The 18,721-nt window shown below is 32.8% G+C and overlaps 3 protein-coding genes across 3 annotated transcripts; 1 reads left to right on the forward strand and 2 right to left on the reverse strand.

Moving 5' to 3' along the window:
* Positions 1-201: 201 nt before the first annotated feature.
* On the forward strand, positions 202-8,371 carry LOC148624653 (thrombospondin-2-like). The gene is made up of 6 exons (XM_088567453.1): positions 202-514; positions 2,113-2,162; positions 2,697-2,882; positions 3,224-3,394; positions 3,735-3,899; positions 4,996-8,371. Coding segments are annotated over exons 1-6 (642 nt in total). The 5' UTR covers positions 202-512; the 3' UTR covers positions 5,064-8,371.
* A 646-nt stretch (positions 8,372-9,017) lies between these two features.
* LOC148624654 (uncharacterized) lies at positions 9,018-12,348 on the reverse strand. Its single transcript, XM_088567454.1, has 4 exons — positions 12,185-12,348; positions 10,848-11,016; positions 9,922-9,997; positions 9,018-9,393 (listed from the first exon to the last, which is right to left on the reverse strand). Exons 1-4 carry the CDS (start codon positions 12,316-12,318, stop codon positions 9,221-9,223), a joined length of 552 nt encoding a protein of 183 aa, XP_088423580.1. The 5' UTR covers positions 12,319-12,348; the 3' UTR covers positions 9,018-9,220.
* A 51-nt stretch (positions 12,349-12,399) lies between these two features.
* Positions 12,400-14,743, reverse strand: LOC148624655 (uncharacterized). The gene is made up of 2 exons (XM_088567452.1): positions 13,898-14,743; positions 12,400-13,493 (listed from the first exon to the last, which is right to left on the reverse strand). Exons 1-2 carry the CDS (start codon positions 14,295-14,297, stop codon positions 12,769-12,771), a joined length of 1,125 nt encoding a protein of 374 aa, XP_088423578.1. The 5' UTR covers positions 14,298-14,743; the 3' UTR covers positions 12,400-12,768.
* Positions 14,744-18,721: the final 3,978 nt, after the last annotated feature.

Consider the following 18,721-nt stretch of genomic DNA (forward strand, 5'->3'; position numbering starts at 1 on the left):
TAGGGTGGGGTGTTGGTATAGTTACACAAGGACAGTTTCAAATCATCTCAACTTCTTAATTACGATAATCATTTTGTTAATTGAAAATAGAATTTCCCATGTCTTCCTGTCTGATATAATGCTTACGGACATCGTACTTGACATGTTGAAAAATCACAGGTAAACAAACCAATGAACTACCTGTACATTGGTACGACGGTGTATGCGACAGAAGCTCGTTCACATGTACACAAGTTTAAATCACCGTGTACTGATAAAGTCATGATCAATGGTGCGAGCCAGTGTTGTACGATATCGCCTCCACATTATACATACATATACTAACTCACACACTATTATGTACTTGACTTTTCATTCGTAATACGATGATAAATCGAAACACTTCATGACACAGCGACCTTTTTAATTTGTTGTGAAATTATTCCGGGAATGCTTGTAATAACGGAATTTGCTTTTAAAGCATGATCCGTGAAGGAATTGTTGATTGAGAAAAAATATCGCTAACTGTTAACATGTGAGTATTAACGTTAAACGTCTTAGATATTGTAACTTTATTTACTGGTAAAGCCTCACGTAGAACTGATTTTATCTATGGTCTATCGGTAATTTGAGATTGGATACCATTTATTTTTTGTATTTAGGGGATATCAATTAATTAATGCTTTTTGTACATGCATGTATGACGCAAATACCAGTATAGGTTCATCATTGCCGTTTGATATTTCACCACAATATTTTCTCATGACAATGGACAAGACATAATAGGAAGAATTTCATATGACCCGCTTAAGGGTCTTTTATCACGGTCTTGCAACGGGAGACTACCGGACATAGACATGTTCGTAAAAAAAGAATCAAATACTATATTTTGGACCTGGCACCATAAATTATACCCTACAATGGACCATAACAATTTATTGAATACATACTTAATTTTAACTTGATTATGACTAATATTAGCTGTATGACTGATATCAAAATTGCGCAATTATTGTCCCTGGCGATACAAATATGCTGTGTTTATCGCTTATGGAATGCTTTTTTTTCCATGTACCCTTGTCGGATTTTAGTTCACGTAAAGTACTTTCGAATAGCATGACCCCAATTGTGTCTTTTTCTGGTAAACTTAAAGAAGTCCAAGTGAATGAAGGTATCCAAAACCTTGTGATGAACATTTTATACATTCGGTTTTTTTTGGTAATAATATTGATCTGTTTATTGCTATAACAGGCACTTGTCTAAAAAATAACCCCTATACCTCACAATGGGAAAGTATAAGGATTAAATTATTTTATAGACAAGTGCCTGTGATTTTCATCCATATTACACTGTTGCGTAGCAATTATTTACATTGCAACATTAACCCCTCTTACTATCCGCTAGGAAATGATAAGCAAGATATGATTGTTATGCAATCGTTTAAGCAAACAACTCAGCAAGTGTAATGGTTACCGTAGTATGAGAAAACGACTTTATAGGTACCTGATCAGCTTTTTCATGTACAGTTAGGGCTGCATGCCCTTCCCTTCAGAGTCGGATCTGTACAAAAGGATTGTATGCATGAAGAGTCTTCTGATATTAAACGGCATCGTGCAAAGGTCACATTGATTTTGACTTCTTACCCTAGGTGTCAGTGCCAAATGCCATGCTTGTGATTTAAAACATTTATTCATTAACACGAGTATTTCCGTTACCCGTACGTATTTGTCAATTTTGACCAATACCGGATGACCATGATTTACATGAATGTTTCTGTTTTTTTCACTTGCTCCTTTGGCTGCGTCAGAAGATAAAAAACAAGGACTAAAAACAATACCAACTTCAAGCAAGATTATTTTAAATAAAGAAAAAAAATCTACTTAGGCACTGGATAACAAAACCGCTTACAAGTAGTCGGTAAAAATATTGTTTACTGGCTATATTTGTTTTTGTTTTCACCAGGGACTGATCGAAATAAGCTTTTACGCCAAAGAAACGAATATTTAATATATAAACCTCTTAAAATATTTTATTTTGCCATTACTTTATCCCAGTTATAATATATTTTGTAATGCCCTAAACACACTTTTAATTGACCATTTCATTGTGTTTTTTTCCTATTCTTTGCTTCAGGAAGTACATCCATTTGAAGAGTTGTGCTGCGTTTATTTTTCTTTTATCATGTAAGTATGGTTGAAAATCAATTTTCAGTTTAAATTAAAATTCTTTCATCATCGGAGGAACTTACCTGGTCAACAACCATTTATCTTAACCCACAAAAAGTTTCTACTTTCAATGAAAATACTTTATTATTCTGTGTGCTTACCCATTTTTTCAATTATTACAAACTTTCCTTTGGGCGTCGTTCACCTTTCAACAAAGGCGTTAGCTTAATTGTGAATTTTAAAATGCAAACCAAAAAATAAGCACAATTTATGAATGAGACTCATTTTATTAAAACTTAATAAAACGCATAATAATAATACATCTTACTCAGTGTACAAGGACTTGTTCCCATTGTAAAATATAGTACATATAAAAAGGTAGTAGACGGATTGCATATTTTATTAAATATCCTTGCCTAATTAATTATTGCAGCGGTTGTGATTGCAATTTCTTCACTTTTCTTGGTGCATTGAAAACAGCTTTTTTGAGTGTGTCACTACTTTATAGCATTTTCTACTTTATAAATATTTCCCTCTTATTTTGTTTTGTAGTTATACAAGTTAGCAGTGTTGAACACAGATCAGAATGGGGTGCCTGGTCAGATTGGACGCATTGCTCTGTCACCTGTGGTTATGGAACAATTACGAAAACCGGATACTGGTTCGATAATAATGGTGTGAAAACGAACGAATCTTATGTGCAGCAAGTCGGCTGCTACAAGGATGTTAGGTGTCCAGGTGAGTGTTCAGTTGCAGTGACCTATCATGCATAGCCTGTGGCAGTCAAGGGTTGTAGAGGCTTATTATATAGCCTTTCTTGATATAACCCGGTATAGTTCAGTAAAGATAATTACATATACATGTAGCAGAAATAATCAGTCATTTTTTTGTTGAACATGATCGAACCAAAACAATTACTGCAAGACATTCCGAATGATCAAAAGGACAAACTGTTGTATAGTCAATTACTGTATTCCGAACGGTCATCGTGGAAATCAAAAGGACAAACTTCTGTACAGTAAAGTTTTATCCACTTGTATCGGTGCACCATTCTACTCATGTAATAATTTATATTTTAGTGAATGGAAACTGGACAATGTGGTCACCATATAGCGCGTGTTCAAAGCCTTGTGGTCCTGGAATTAGGACTCGATCACGTACGTGTACCAATCCACGTCCACGAAATGGAGGCATTGACTGCATTGGATCTGACACGGAGCAAGTTAACTGCAATTTACAAAACTGTCCACGTAAATATATTTTTTTTTCAGAAATAAGAGTAACAATTACAGTTACACCTTAGATAAAAGATTTCTCGGCCCAATAAGTATATGATTGATTTTAAAGACAATTCCTGCAGGTCTTTGGACTGAATAACCTAAGCAAGATTTTATTGAAGGTTCAAGAATTCCGTCGCGACTGTGTATTGAAAAAAAGCCGATGCTTTCTTATATTTTTGTTTGTTCCTGTGCATTACAAATCTACTCGCGATTTTAGATTTAAACAAAATAGGCCAAGAATATTTTTGCGAAATTTTACACGATTTAATCCCTCGATCATGCTGACAAATTTTGCCACTTTTTTTCACAGCTATCCCGCCAAATTTTGATTTGACAGTGTGTTCAACGGAGTCCATGAAATGGTGTACCAGTAAACAAATGTGTGTGAACAAAAATCAGTTTTGTGATCGGACAGTACAGTGTCACGATGGCAGTGACGAATATTTGTGCTATAAATACATAAATGCCTCACTAGGTCAGTACAACTTGTTTGTTTTTGTGTTTAGTTTCTTCCCAGTTTTTAGTGGAGTCCGAATCGTTCATTACTTTTGTTAATTTTTATGTATTATTTTGGTTATTTTATGTTCTATGTTGCGTGTGTATGTTTTCCATGTCTGGTTTTTGATTTTCACTAAAATGTGGATTCCCTTGATCACCCTCTCATATTTCTGAATAGACGCAACCTATGTGTTGCACGAAATGTTGGTCACATGTTTTTCACTTTTATTTTATCATGCTGCATGGCTGTATTATAAAGAGGTTTGAAGCACGTCATATTATAATTAATAGTATACATATATGCAAAAACAAAAATGATGTATATAATTATGTGCGGTGAGTATTTTTGTCCAAAAAATTTTTTAGCACGCGACAAATACTTTTCTAATTTAAAAATAGTACCATGACATTTGCATTAACCGTATGTACGTGCGTGATGCTGGAAAAACAGTAACATTTTATATGGCGAGTAAATGGATCAAAGGTTGTGAATATTATATATGGTACTTATGACAATAGTACAACGTGTAAAATATGTTCAAAAAATATTTTAAAATGATCTATCAATTGAAGGCACACCCGGCAAGAACATCTCCTAACATATCATTTAGTTTTGTATAGTGCAATTGTAAAAATCTACAGAAGGTTTGATAAAAGACAAGAATTAGTGTCATTTCATTTGATTTTAGGCATCACCCGCTTACATGTATGTCTGTATTTATTTCTACGGTGTTAACAATTTTGGCTATACGCTATCATTCAAATAACTATCAGTACGTGTGTACGCAGTTTTCAAATGAGAGATAAAAGACAAGAATTAGTGTCATTTCATTTGATTTTAGGCATCACCCGCTTACATGTATGTCTGTATTTATTTCTACGGTGTTAACAATTTTGGCTATACGCTATCATTCAAATAACTATCAGTACGTGTGTACGCAGTTTTCAAATGAGAGACTATAAAACATGCCACAGCAATTATGAAATTTGGTGTATGATTGTATCAATGTACTTACTTTATGACTCCAACGTTATTGATAGAGCGTGTTGAAAAAAATATCTTTATTTTGCAGGTTTTCATAGTTCTATTTACCTGGTGACCATCTTGATCGTGCTTTCAGCTGTAGTTTTTCTTTCCTAGAATATAACATTCCTGTTACTCCATAGCTTTACCAAAGAGCTTAACCTCTCAAGCATAATAGTGCTATGTGTCTCAGAAATCCAAGTTTTTTTTAAGTGTTATGAATTTAGGATGTTAGTTAGATTCCTTTTTTTGTTAAATATGTTTTGAATCTCGTATAATATCTGTTTATGTATGAGGGTATTGTTTTATATAAAATGAGATTGGTAAATGAAATTTTCACCTGTAATTAATTGATCATATACTTATTTAATAGCACTATCCGATTTTTAAACCTGAAAAATGGAAGTACAAATGTATTTGAGCTTTTTTTGTAGATCTTTAATTCCTGTTTTGCGCAAATTTTGCTCAATACTGTAACTAATCAATCAAAATCAATGTTTTTTTTTCACAGCACACTCATCAATCGATCAAAAGTTTGACCAATAAGTGGACGAATATTAAGATCGATGTTGTTTTTTGGATATTACACGTATTATTTTTAGGTAATTTTAACGATAAAAGAAGTCCTGGATTATGATTGCTTGATTTACTCTTGTCATTTACGTTTCTAATGTGAAAGCCTTGAATTTTAATGATTTTTTTACCTTCTAAGTTCTTGCTTAGAAGTGAAAAAGATCTGACCTGGTTACTTGCAAGGAGATGAAATGTGCAATTTGTCATTGTAGATGTATAGAATGTATTTTCTACTTAACAACTGGGTTTTAAAGATAAATTACGAAGATAAAAATCAAATTGGTTTTAAACTAATGTGTGTGTTTTAAAGTATGATTATGTATTGTTCTTCTCAGTTTTGAAGAACCTATTCATTACTGTACTCTACAAAATGTTTTTTATGTTTAAAAAGTTAAAATCATCTTAAAATTTATCCTCATATTAAAAAAAAAACATGATTCATACTTTTAATGACCTAAAGAACTTTGTAAAAGTATACACTTATTAGTTTTCATCATTGTATTTGTTATTCGTGTACACATATTGTGTATAAGCAACCAATGCCTGTGGTGTGTAGCTTTGACGTATTTTTTTCATTAATTTTTAAAACACTTTTTTTCCAATTACACAGGGTAACTCTAGATTGATTGTGAAGTAACTTTTTGTATTCAAGTTTCTTTTCTTTTTTTTTTGCTGAAATGCATGGCTCAATGCTTTTTGGTACATAATACACTGGACATTTATAGTTTTACCTTCATTTGGATGATATCAATAGGATTTTTTAACCGCCACCGGTTAAAAAAACCCCTTGATTTTAACTTATTGAAGTGTTCATTGAATTCGGATGAGTGGAAATATTTTATTATGTAGTTGTACCAATATCAAGTGATGGTGATAATGCAAATTGGTGTCTAAATAAATAGCTGATGCAAGGGTGTTAAAAGTTTTCATTTCAATAGAAATATTTTGTACCATTCATGGATACAAATCTGCCAATTAAGCAATATATTGTGGTATTGATACATGATTTCATTGAATTATTATTTTTTTTTTGCCGGTATGTCTTAGTTTTTCATGTTAGTTAATTTTAATGTGTCAAAATAGCAAACAAGTATGTTCATTTCATTTTCCTTTTACGAGTATTTGAAAAGTTTCAGTTGAAGTGAACTGACGTGCCTATCTTAATTTAACAGATCACAATAAGCTGGGGGATGGGGCTGCACTGATCAGTCTACTTTTGCATGGGACTTCTGCTAATGACAGCCCATTTTACGGCGTAAAAAATATATATTGTAAATGCTTATGAAGCATATAATGTGTGGTATACATGATTGTGCATTTTGTGTTTTGTTTCGTGTGTTTTGATTTTTTAATTGTTTATTTTCATGTTTTGTGTTGTCAAATATGGGTATAGTGAAATGATTTGTTTTTATGTTACAGACTTAATTGTATGTATAAAAACACAAAAAGCACAAGGTTACTACCGTCGTTCTATTAAAACTTCTAAACCATGATAGAACACGAAAATTTAATGTAAACTTGGATTTCATATTTAAAAATTATTTAATTTTAACTGTACTGCAATAATATGATAACCAAACCATAACAACACTTGTTTTTATCATTATATAACAAATATAAGAATGGGTTCGGTTTTTGTAAACTGTTTTTATAATTTTGTTCGGCTATAAATTTCGCTAGCTAGCATAATGTCATTTTAAAATTTATGAAGCTGCCGTGTTTTTATTCTATATTGGGTGCCAAAGTAAAGCATTTTATTTGGTCTTTTTGTGGACCAAATAATTTATTGGTCTTTTTTACTGGCAGTTCAAATATTTTTAGAGCTAGAATGGACAGAATGTCCAGAATCACATTAGTCGTTTTTCTTTCATTGTTTTACTATTTAACAGTCTCTGTAAGAATCGGGCAGTGAGTGAAAAAGAGGTATGAGATAACCCAGCACTAGAGGGTGTATTTTGAGTATATTTACCATCAGGATCTAGGAATATAAACAAACTTTTTCATATCATTTTGGTAAAATGAGATAGAATTTCATTGAAATACTCTGCAAATGAATATTTCAAGGGCAGATACTTGTAACTCTGTTAAAAAAATTCTAACATTCTATGAAAAATTAACAAACGTTAATGATTGAATGAAGAGAACAAATATGTCATTGCAAATGAAAAAGACTTAATAAAGTGCAAGTATATTGTTCAAGGGTTTTGACTTGCATGTTTCATTTTGGTTTTCAGACTGCCTGATTCTTGCAAACACTTGTACTTACTCTTTTTGAAGAATAAATACTCTATGATAATTTTGTTAGTAACTTCATAATATTTAATCATGGAAGTCATTCAGTGGATCTTAATCTGTTCCCTAAAAATCCCAATATATAGTTTAATCTGTTTCCAGAAAATCCGGAGGTATAGTTTATTTTTTTTAAGAATTCCATTTCAGTGACAAACTATACATGAAGTCACTTGATTATTTTACTTAAGAATAAACGATTTCCCTCCATATTTGCGTATTCATACTCGTCTTATTTTAGCGAAAGCCTCTTTTTTTGCTACTTTTGATATTACTATCTAAATAGTGTCATTAAATTCGTCCACGGGCATTTCTTTTTTACTTTCTTTCTGTTATTTTATTTTGTTACGATTTTTAAGAGATCATAAATGTTTATATTCCCCATGTCTCTATGGGTTTTACTTTTTTGGTAAATCGGAATTCCTCGGTCGTTTCCGCTACACTGACAGTATTTGCGGGATCAGACTTTTAAATCCTTATTTTATTTTTTGTAGTAGTTCTTTATCTTGCAATATGTCATATGCTGTGCCTTAATGTACATTCAAAATAAAAGTTTTATTTGATCAGTGAGTTTTGTCTACCAAAGTTCCGTCTGTGGTTAAATGGTATTTCTTAATGTTGATAAATTAATTTGTAGACTTTCAACTTTCGTTAAAAAGCAATAGGGATCTTGTATCTGATTGATTTTTTCAAGATTTCTCGTTACACATGCACAAAAACGAAAATCGTGGTCTGATCGACAGGTAGGTACCATGTTCGGTTGGATCGATACGATAGGTACTATGTTCGGTTGGATCGATAGGTAGGTACCACGTTCGGTTGGATCGATACGATAGGTAGGTACCATGTTCGGTTGATTCGTATTGTTGTTTGTTTTGTTTTGTCTGTTTTTTTTGGGAAGAGAGAAATATTCGCTGATTGGATTTGAACGAGAAAATGGAATTATCCGTTACGATATTGGATAATCTTATTGTATATATTATTATCAGTTATGATATCGGATAACCTTATTATATATATTCTTATCAGTTATGATATTAGATAACCTTATTATATATATTATTGTCAGATATGATATTAGATAACCTTATCATAACTATTATTACTTGTACCCTGCTTCCTGTACAAATGTACATCCACAACAATCGAGTTTGCGGTAAAAGAACGATAACTTAAATTTAATCAACTAACGCTGACAATGTATAAAGATGATTTTTCAGACAATTTAATTAACTCCATGCACATACATGTATATAATAATTGAATATAAAATCATCGATTTTCTAGGAGACTACATCATTATATGATATTTTACTCTATTATATGCTGTAAATTGTCTGTTCTTCTTAGTGCGCTAACTGCTTTTTCATACACCGAACCAAAACATTCATTTGATGCTTGCTAATATATAATCAACACACTTCCTTGGTAATTATTTTGAAATGAGCTTGAGAAATGTCTGCTTTTACATGCTCGAAGGAAACTTGAGGAGTTGTCGCTGTCTTGTCACATGTTATGTAAATATTTGACATATATTTCTGCCAGTGGTTTATTACATCACCGTGGTACATCTGAAGGAAAACACCTGAAGAGAAGAAAGTCACAAATAAACGACAATAGTATTAAAAGAAATTTGTACATTGTGACATAAAAAACACACTAAATTGATATACATGAATGAATATAAAAAAATGTAGCATAAAATTACCATGCAAAATAAGGAGGAACACACAATGTTGTCTGGCTTAATTGATAGATTTGCTTATGAATAAAACCACAATATACCATGATCCATTGGCCAATCATTGCTTTGTTTGCGACCGACAGCCAGAGCTCGGATATCAATGTGCTAGCATACCATCAAACCTTTAAGCTTTGGGTGACAATGTGCCTAACAGACTTTTACTAATTAAGCACGCTTGCAGAAAAAAAAGACACTGACCACTACAGAAACAAATGATGTAGGATCATACCGAATGGGCGTCGGTGTGGGTGGATTCCAGTATATTTTGATCGGAAGTGGTGCTGACCAAAAATACGCGAGAATTTACTCCCCAGGCGCATCGACTCTTCATCTGTCTAAGCATTCATAATATAATATATTTATGCATACCATCTTTGTATGGGGTAACGTCAAATGCAGCTGTTGTCGCTTGACCCCAGTTTACACAGCCGTTGGTAGCATCATACTGAGAAACAAAAAAAAAAAAACAACAACAAAAAACACATTTCCGAAGCAGCTACGGTGACACAAGTAAGAATTTTTTCAAGATCTTGATCCTCACTTATTACTTACAACCTTACATCCAACTTTTCCTATGCCAAACTTCTGTGTTAAATGTTCCCGACTAACAACTATTACCAGTTTATACAAATTTAGTCAAACAAACATCTTTTTCTGCCGCATGCAAGATCATACAGAAGTATGTAATTTAAATGAGCAAAAATTGTTAAAGTGGTGTAAAATTTATTTAAGATGATTTAGAAAGATTTTTTGACATATTTGACATAAAACTGAAACTAAAAGCATTTATTTAAAAGGCCAATTTCTATGGGAATAATTAATTGGCAGGAAAATGCTGCATAGAAATGTATTTTTTTTAGATAACAAGAAAACAAGTTTTCTTTTTGAAATATGAAAGAATGTCAGATATATTATGTTCTTTATGCATTTCTTAAAGAGTAATCAAAGGAACCAAGGTTGTAGCGTAATCAAAAGAATGCAATCCAGGGACAAAGACCAGACATGGAAAACAGACATACACAACAAAGAACATAAAGTAACTAAAATCATACATACAAAGTAACAAAATCTAATAAGCTACTCAGACTCCACTAAAAACTTTAAGAACTTCTTTTGACCAAGTTTTAACGGATTAAATTCCCTACAGAATACTAATAAAAGGATCTATTACCTAAATGTGTTTAAATTGAAAATATATTTAAAATGTGTTCACCCACGGTCATCTTTGAGAAATATTAGGAAAATCTATAAACAAAAGATAATTATGTACGATCTATCTTAAATTCATTACTTACGGAATAAGCTGCACCAGTGCTATTACAGCCTTTAAACATTGGATGCAATATATTTTGACATAGCTGTAACTGGAAAGACACATTTGCTGTATTGTCATTACTGAGGCTATCCAAAGAGTAGCCACCGATAATGTATACCTTCTGTGTCCATGTATAGCCATTAGGGTCGCTAAAAATAAGTGTGTATACGTATAACAATGTTCTAAAGTAATGTTAGACTTGTGAATGATTTAATGGTATAGGGAAGTAAGATGGCAAGATAAGAGTGAGGTACAATTTTTTTTGAAAACAAAAATGTCATGATATTGTTTTTTCAAATTATGTACGGTTGCGCGCCGTACTAAATGTTTGAAGATAGCCGCACAGTAACCGTTAATGTCTTAACACGTGGTGAGGGCTGTGAATATAGTAAGGAATTATTGCGCCTTTTTATAATTGCGAAAAGTGCAAATTTATATTGCAAATGTAAGCAGTATTCAAACGGGATTTATCCCTTTATTGGTTCACAAAATGACAAAATCACCCATTGCAACAATTATCCTTTGAATTAAGCACAGCCTGCAACCGATCATCACACTTGTACATTTTTCTTACATTTGTTAAGTAATTGAAAAAAGGGACAATAGCTAAAAGGTGCAAGATATGATAGGTAAACGGTTGTCCATTTAAAGAAAATAATTAAGCATACCAGATCAAAATTGTTTGGTTGAAGAAAATAGACGAATTACTAATGAGATAAATATATTGTCATTTTCAATGAGTTAACGCTAATGGGAGACTAATAAAATGTTTTAATATGAGACAGGTGTAGCATGTAAGAGGACGAAATTATAACAGACATATTTAACAATCTTCTTGTCACTATTCCCCCGTCTTGTCGCTTTTTCCAGAGATTTTGATGATTCTTGTCACTTTATGACGTTTCTTGGCATTACTTGTCGCTAATTAATGAGACCAGTATTACCTAGTGTTTGTACTTCGGAGAAAGACCTACTCATTAGGAGTCATATGGCATGTAGGAAACAAAAAAAGTATCTGAACTCAAATTATTACTGAAAACCATATAATAAACGCTTTTTAATGATTAGAAGAAGATACGAAAATACCGAACTTTGTATGGAAAGCTTCCAAAGACTCGACTTATTTCCTGTCAGACTTAAATCAGGCTCTTAGTGATTCCGAACTGTAACTTTCTTTCGCAATATCGTTATCATGAGGACTATTAAGAAGTGTGTTTTCTTTGATATAAAGAGTAATAAACAGCGGACTGAAATATATACAAGCCGACTGCTTTCTTGCTATGAAATACGAGCTACGGAAAAAAAAACAAACTTTACCTTGAAATCAGAGGCCGCAAGTCATATTTCTTCCCAGTTTGTGGATCGAAATACATGCAGTTTTGTGCGAAATATCGGCCATACACGCCAACGAAACATGACTGCACGAGTAAAATGAAAACTCCTCTAATCATCTTGATGATTTATCACAAGATGTTTCAACAGTCGTTAGTTTATATAAGATAAACAAACTAAATACTTCAGGTCCCATGACATAAACAAATAGTTTTAATGCAAATTTAGTCCAAAATTGGTTTATACCATTAAATTAAACAAACAAACAAACAAACAAAATGAAACAAGAACATAGTTTGTCTTTCCATGCATAAGCTCTAGGTAAGAGTAGTTTGCATTTTGGTTGATAAATCCCATTATTATATATATGGGAGTAAAACCAGCCTCCTTTTGCAAAATCTGATTTAATCTTTATTCAAAATTAGTGAAATCAACAAAGGATTATTCATAAGCGGTATACATGTACATGTAGCTGGGACGGATCCAGAGATTATGAAAGGAGGAGGAATCACATGGATCCGTCCTGTGCAGTAGTTTCTTCTTTTGTTAATATAAATCAATATGACCTATCATTCTCCTTTACATTCACATATATACCGAATGTTCCAGCAACCAAATGTTGGACAGTTGTGTTTGCACCAGAGGTCTAGATACATCCTATAATTATTTGTAATATTTTTTATAACAGTTTTGCATTTATAACCGGGAGTAACACCAATAAGAGCACCATCCTTCGAACATTGACAGTGACTCGGTGGGCAGTGACCTTGTTCACAATTACTATTGCACCATGCTGCCATTTCTGTGTCATCTCTCCACATACCTACACCGATGCATGAAACGGGTATTGTTGGTGGTGCTTCGGTAGTCGTTGTCGCCATGGTAGTTGTAGTTTTCATCGTCGTAGTAGTTGGTGGTGATGGGAATGGTGCCGAGGGATCTAGAGATTTTAAACGTTTACATCCGTGGCTGCAATGCGTTTGAGGACAATTTCCCAGTCGGCAATTTACTTTGCACCACCAATCAATGCGTAGATTATTTCTATAGCCACCAATAGCAAAACATTCAAGTGAATTCTGACCTGTTTCATCTTCTGTCATTGTTGGAGGAGTCAAAGTTGTTGTCCGGGGAATAGTGAAAAGAGGATTGACAGGGGTAGATGTTGAAGAACTATCATCGCTTTGGGGACCAATAGAGATGTCTGCACAGGAGTAAAACTCTTCTTGTCGGCCCATCCCCATTCCGCAGTTTTCGGGGACAGATGCATCGTCATTCTTGCAGCCCCAGCTGTTTCCTAAAAAGATAAAAAGATAATTGTGTTCGATAAAAATTGAAGTGTATAAATATGTGATCTAAATAGAAATGATTGCAAAAAAAAAAAAAAAATAGGAAGAGAATACTACTATCTATGATTCATCATAAATCAATCCAATCAAGCAATAATTTGTTTTGTTTTGATTTGGTTGACAGCTTTTAAAAAGATTATTTTGAAGATTAAAAAAGATAATTCTTCAAATTATTTCCGTTTTCATGTTTTTTAACAGTTCTTTGGCTGTTCAGCATTTTATTTGTCTTTAATGTTTGGTCAACCTGTACTTTCTTCTTTTTTTTTCTTTTGAAGCTCGATTCCTGTTTTGTTTTTTACTATTAACCTTGTCTTTAATATTTCCCTTACTTATAACCATCTTGTCAATTTACCTGTTCGATATCGCCACTGAAGTACACACTGTGTACATGTTAATCCCATTGGCAAAACAACTTTAGCGCCAAACGTTCCAATTGTACCATGATTGAAGAAGAACTTAGTTCCTCCTGTTGTTGCGTCAGAAAGAAGGAATCTATCTAGGCACTCCTGTGTTACAGGTCTCGTGATATCATTGTTCGGACATAACCGGAATTCTAGGTAACCGCGATGACTTGCTGTTATTTCAAACCACATGGTTGCGATGGAGTTCATTGGATAATTTTTCGAAATTATCCCAGAAGCAAATATGCCCGGTGGCTGATTTTTCGACGGTTGACCGTAAACGTCACCACAAACACCACATTTTCCGCCATATAAAAAGTGTTGAACCTGCAATAAAAGAATATTTTGCATTTTCTAAAACAATGTTCAGACTTTAATTGCCCATTAATTTGCTGTGGTGGATTCGAATGTTTCAGTAATACTTATCTTCATGCTTTTTCTCACTTTCTGATAAAAAAAAAAAAAAAAACACTATACATTGATCACAGCATGCTTTCTAGTTTACCTTCGAGTTATAGCATACGACAGTTTAAAATATGTGTTATATCATGCAAAATAATTCCTAAAATGATCAAATCAGACATGTTTATCTATAATACTTCATTAAAGCTAAGACAACGTGAGACTTCCATGCAACTTCAATGCATTAATAGTGTCATAAATACTTATCAGTTAAAAACTGAATAATCTCTAGCAAAAAACGTCGGTCATAAAAGTCATAAAAAATTTACTAAAATAACTATTACGAATATACTTATCCCTGGAGAAAAACAATCTATATAAAAGAATTGCCTTCGGTATTTACATCCTGCTATCATAAAATTCAATCACTATTCGAGCAGACATGATAGTGATTTTAACACCCTTAGTACATTAATTAAGTCGCTTATCAAAAAGTTAACGTAGCTTTTTTCCTCTGCTCATTTACATGTGAAAAAAGGGACACATTTGATTATGTTGGTTATTAACGTGTCTTCGTGTCGTTAATTGACGTTTTAGTTTATTTTCAGAGAAATTTCTTCGTTCTGTTACAATGGATTTTATTACTTTTGTTTCGGTGCCTTACAGAGCTTACTTGAATGTGTTTTTACACTTTTTGGTGATCTCTTCACCATATCTGTTCCTTTTTTAAATACTAGGGGTAGATAGTCAACGGACTTGTTATTTACCAAAAGTATATTAAAACGGTCATGTAGCATAAATACATTAAAAGTGGCACAGACAGTGAAGAAATCAGCATACAGGACTCGATGTTGACTGAATAGATTGAATCACAATAAGTAAAGATGAGAATTTCCAGAAGAATAGGAAATCTCCGACAATCTTCGATAAGATTTCACTGTTCTCTAATTCGCCAAATTTGAAATCTTACCATCTGTCTTGCAATCTTTGCGGTGTTAGATTATGAATGTCTCATAGTATGTTAGTATAACACTTGTAGTAAAGAATGCTTAAATTTATATAAGATATTTAGGCAGACCGATAATATGTGATAAGGCTGAGATATTAAGATGGGGAATTTATTCCAACAAGTATCAGGTTATAAGTGAGCTTTTTCGTAGAACAATATACATAAGGCATAAATTTTGATAATCCGTAATAAAAAAAAGAATGAGGCACTACATTCGGCAGTAGTTAACGCCTATCTACAACTTCTGGGTATATGAAGTAATCCTCCAGAGGTACTGGATATATATATATAAATTCTAATGGAATCTGCCAACCAGCAAACTTAATGGGTATCGGATCGTCCAGTCATGACGATGCAGCACAAACAAAAATAATTATATAAGTCTAAAGGATTGTACAACGATACCGATAAAGATGTTAACACACTATAATAAAATATATCAATCTAATTAAAAGCCGATCTTAAAGCTCTCGGTTAGACGCGACATATCAGAAACCCGGGAGCTGCGAGATCGGCTTTCAATTAGATTGTCTGTCTATGGACACATAATGGTGATAAGATCGGTCCTCTCCAATGATGATGATGACGATAATAATATTAATAGTAATAAAAAAAAATCGACAGGCATTGACAAAATACAACACGCTTGCCCAAAATAATTATCTTTTTTTACTATTATTAACTCGCCACTCATATTGAGTTTCCTTAAATTTGACACAGGCACTTGGGACCAGGATTTTTTTAAATTTATTTTTTATCTAAAGAATATCATCAGATCATTTTGTTTCCATATTTGAGTTATTATGTGTGCTCTCTGACATGTTCGCATGCTATTTAATGCTGCTGATAGTATGCCAAGTTTTCATCTGTATACTTAGAAATAGATGAAAACTAGGCATAGTATAAACAGCATTAAATAGTACACACATAATAACTCTAAATATGGAAACAAAATGATTTAATTATATTTTTCAGATAAAAAAAATTAATAAAATAAAATAAAATATGAAAAAAATTGAAAAAAAATAAAAATAAAAAAAATAAAAATAAAAAAAAATCCTGGTCCCAAGGGCCTGTGGAATTTGACACAAATGAGTGTAGTTAGTTCGCTACTAGGTTGTCCACACTTATCTTTGCTGGACAAGACCGTGCTAGTTTTATTGTGTTTCACTTAAAATAATTTATGTTTTGTCGTCCCTATCCTTCCCGTTTTCTAACCCGTGTATATATAAAACCCTTACCAAAGCAACTCACGAAATATCTATCAGCTATAAAACTTATATCCATAGCCTTGTTTTAGTCGAACATTACCCGTGTTCTTATAATTTTCTCTGCACCCCCACCCCCGGTCACACGATTTGTATAGTTACCTACGTTGAAGCCTCCACAGAACAGTTGGTTATCATTATAATCCACGGGTGTTTTAAAGCCGTATCTCCACATCGAGTTTCTCCCTGGTGGATCAACAAGTCTCCCATGGCCATACACAATGACGAAAACATTGTTGAACAAAATACTACCACAAATAATACACCAATTAATAAACAGAATCCCCATCACTACTGATTTGACGGTCTATTCAATTAATCAATTTTACATTAGGAATTACAAAAAAAAACCAAGAAATTTCCTGTTCACGAACTGTATAATTTTGTAAACTCCAAGAAACTGTTGACTGAAGAAAGAGAGGCTATGAAATTAATGTATTACCATGACATATTAAACGTGATGCCTTAGCTTGACAGGGTATAAAACGGTATTTTAAACAAATTATTCTCAAGATTTGTATCTTTTTGGTCCGATTGACTTCGAGATATACCATTTATATTAGTTGTCCTTTTCTTCGGGCAAGATTACGTACGATTCAGGTACATGCCGAATATATTTGTAAAAAAAAACTGTTGTGGTTATATACTAGTGGGGCTGCATATTTGAGAGTGGGAGCAAACCCCTGTAATCTGATAGATAGACCTAGCTATACTCTTATGGCATATCGGAAACGAAAAAAGTATCTGAATTTAAATAATTATTGAAGACCATATAATAAACGCTTTTCAGTGAGGAAGATACAAAAATACCGAAATTTGTATGGGATGCTTTGAAATACGTGACTTCCTGTCAGACTGAAATCAGCTCTCAGTGTTTCCAAGACTTAATTTCGCATTGAATATAGTAGTGAGGACAATGTATAACACTGATATGCGTTATTTTAACGTTCTACGGAAGAAATTAATATATTTAAGACCTTTACTTGAATATGCACCTGAAGTTTGGGATAATACCTCCAAATTAGAAAGACTTCAATTAGAAGCGGCGAGAGTTGTCACGGGTTTACCTATTTTTACAAAGATAGACAAAATATATCAAGAAGTTAATTGGGAAGCACTAGATGTTAGACGCAAAAGAAGAAAGTTACAAATGATTTATAACATTGAACATAAAAATGCCCCATCTTATTTGCTTGACATAATACCAACCAAAATACAATCCCTTACCAATTATCCCCTTAGAAACGGAGATGACATATTACAGCCATTTTGTAGATTATCTGTAACAAGCGAGTCTTTTTTCCCTGCTACTATTAAAGAATGGAATAAACTTGATGTATCCACTCGACAATTAGACACTATTTCCAAATTTAAAACAGAGTTAAAGAAGGATACACACAAACCACTAGTTCCTAATTATTATTCTATTGGTGAACGAAAACTGAATATTATTTGGACACAATTAAGATGTTCTGCTTCTTTTTTAAACCATGACTTATGTAGAATCAATATCGTAAGTAGTTCTTTATGTAGATGCGGAGATGTTGAGGATGCTCATCATTTCTTTCTTGACTGTCCCTTACACGAAAACACTCGAGTAATCCTTATGAATAACATTAGTTGGCTGCCCGATGATTTGCCATTGAATGTAAATCTTTTGACTCATGGAAATCCAAATTTAACTTATGATAAAATTGTTCATTTAATAAAACATGTCCATAGATATATCAAAGAAACTAAAAGATTTTCTGTTGTTTGATGAAATTTGATGAAATAGTGATATGCCCATGTTTTCTCCACCATCACCACATTCCTCTCAACTCTCTTATTTTTTCTTTCCCTTTCTCAAACTCTTCTTTTCTATGTCTTATTTTTCACTTTATTTTTTATCTAGTGTTTGAAAATGTAATTGATGCATGCTCGGTTTGACAAAATATTGTATATTGCTATTGTATATGGGAGAGGACCTCGTAAGTATGTTTTACTTTTGTCCAATCCTTTTTGTTTATTACAAATAAACTAAACTACGAAAAAATACGAAATACGAAAATCATGTCAAAATAAGTATCCAGTATTTCAGCTTGCGGAATCAAATA

Source organism: Perna viridis, chromosome 2 (genome assembly GCF_037379345.1).
Source record: "Perna viridis isolate PV_CMFRI_1.1 ecotype Kerala chromosome 2, ASM3737934v1, whole genome shotgun sequence".
Lineage (NCBI taxonomy): Eukaryota > Metazoa > Mollusca > Bivalvia > Mytilida > Mytilidae > Perna > Perna viridis.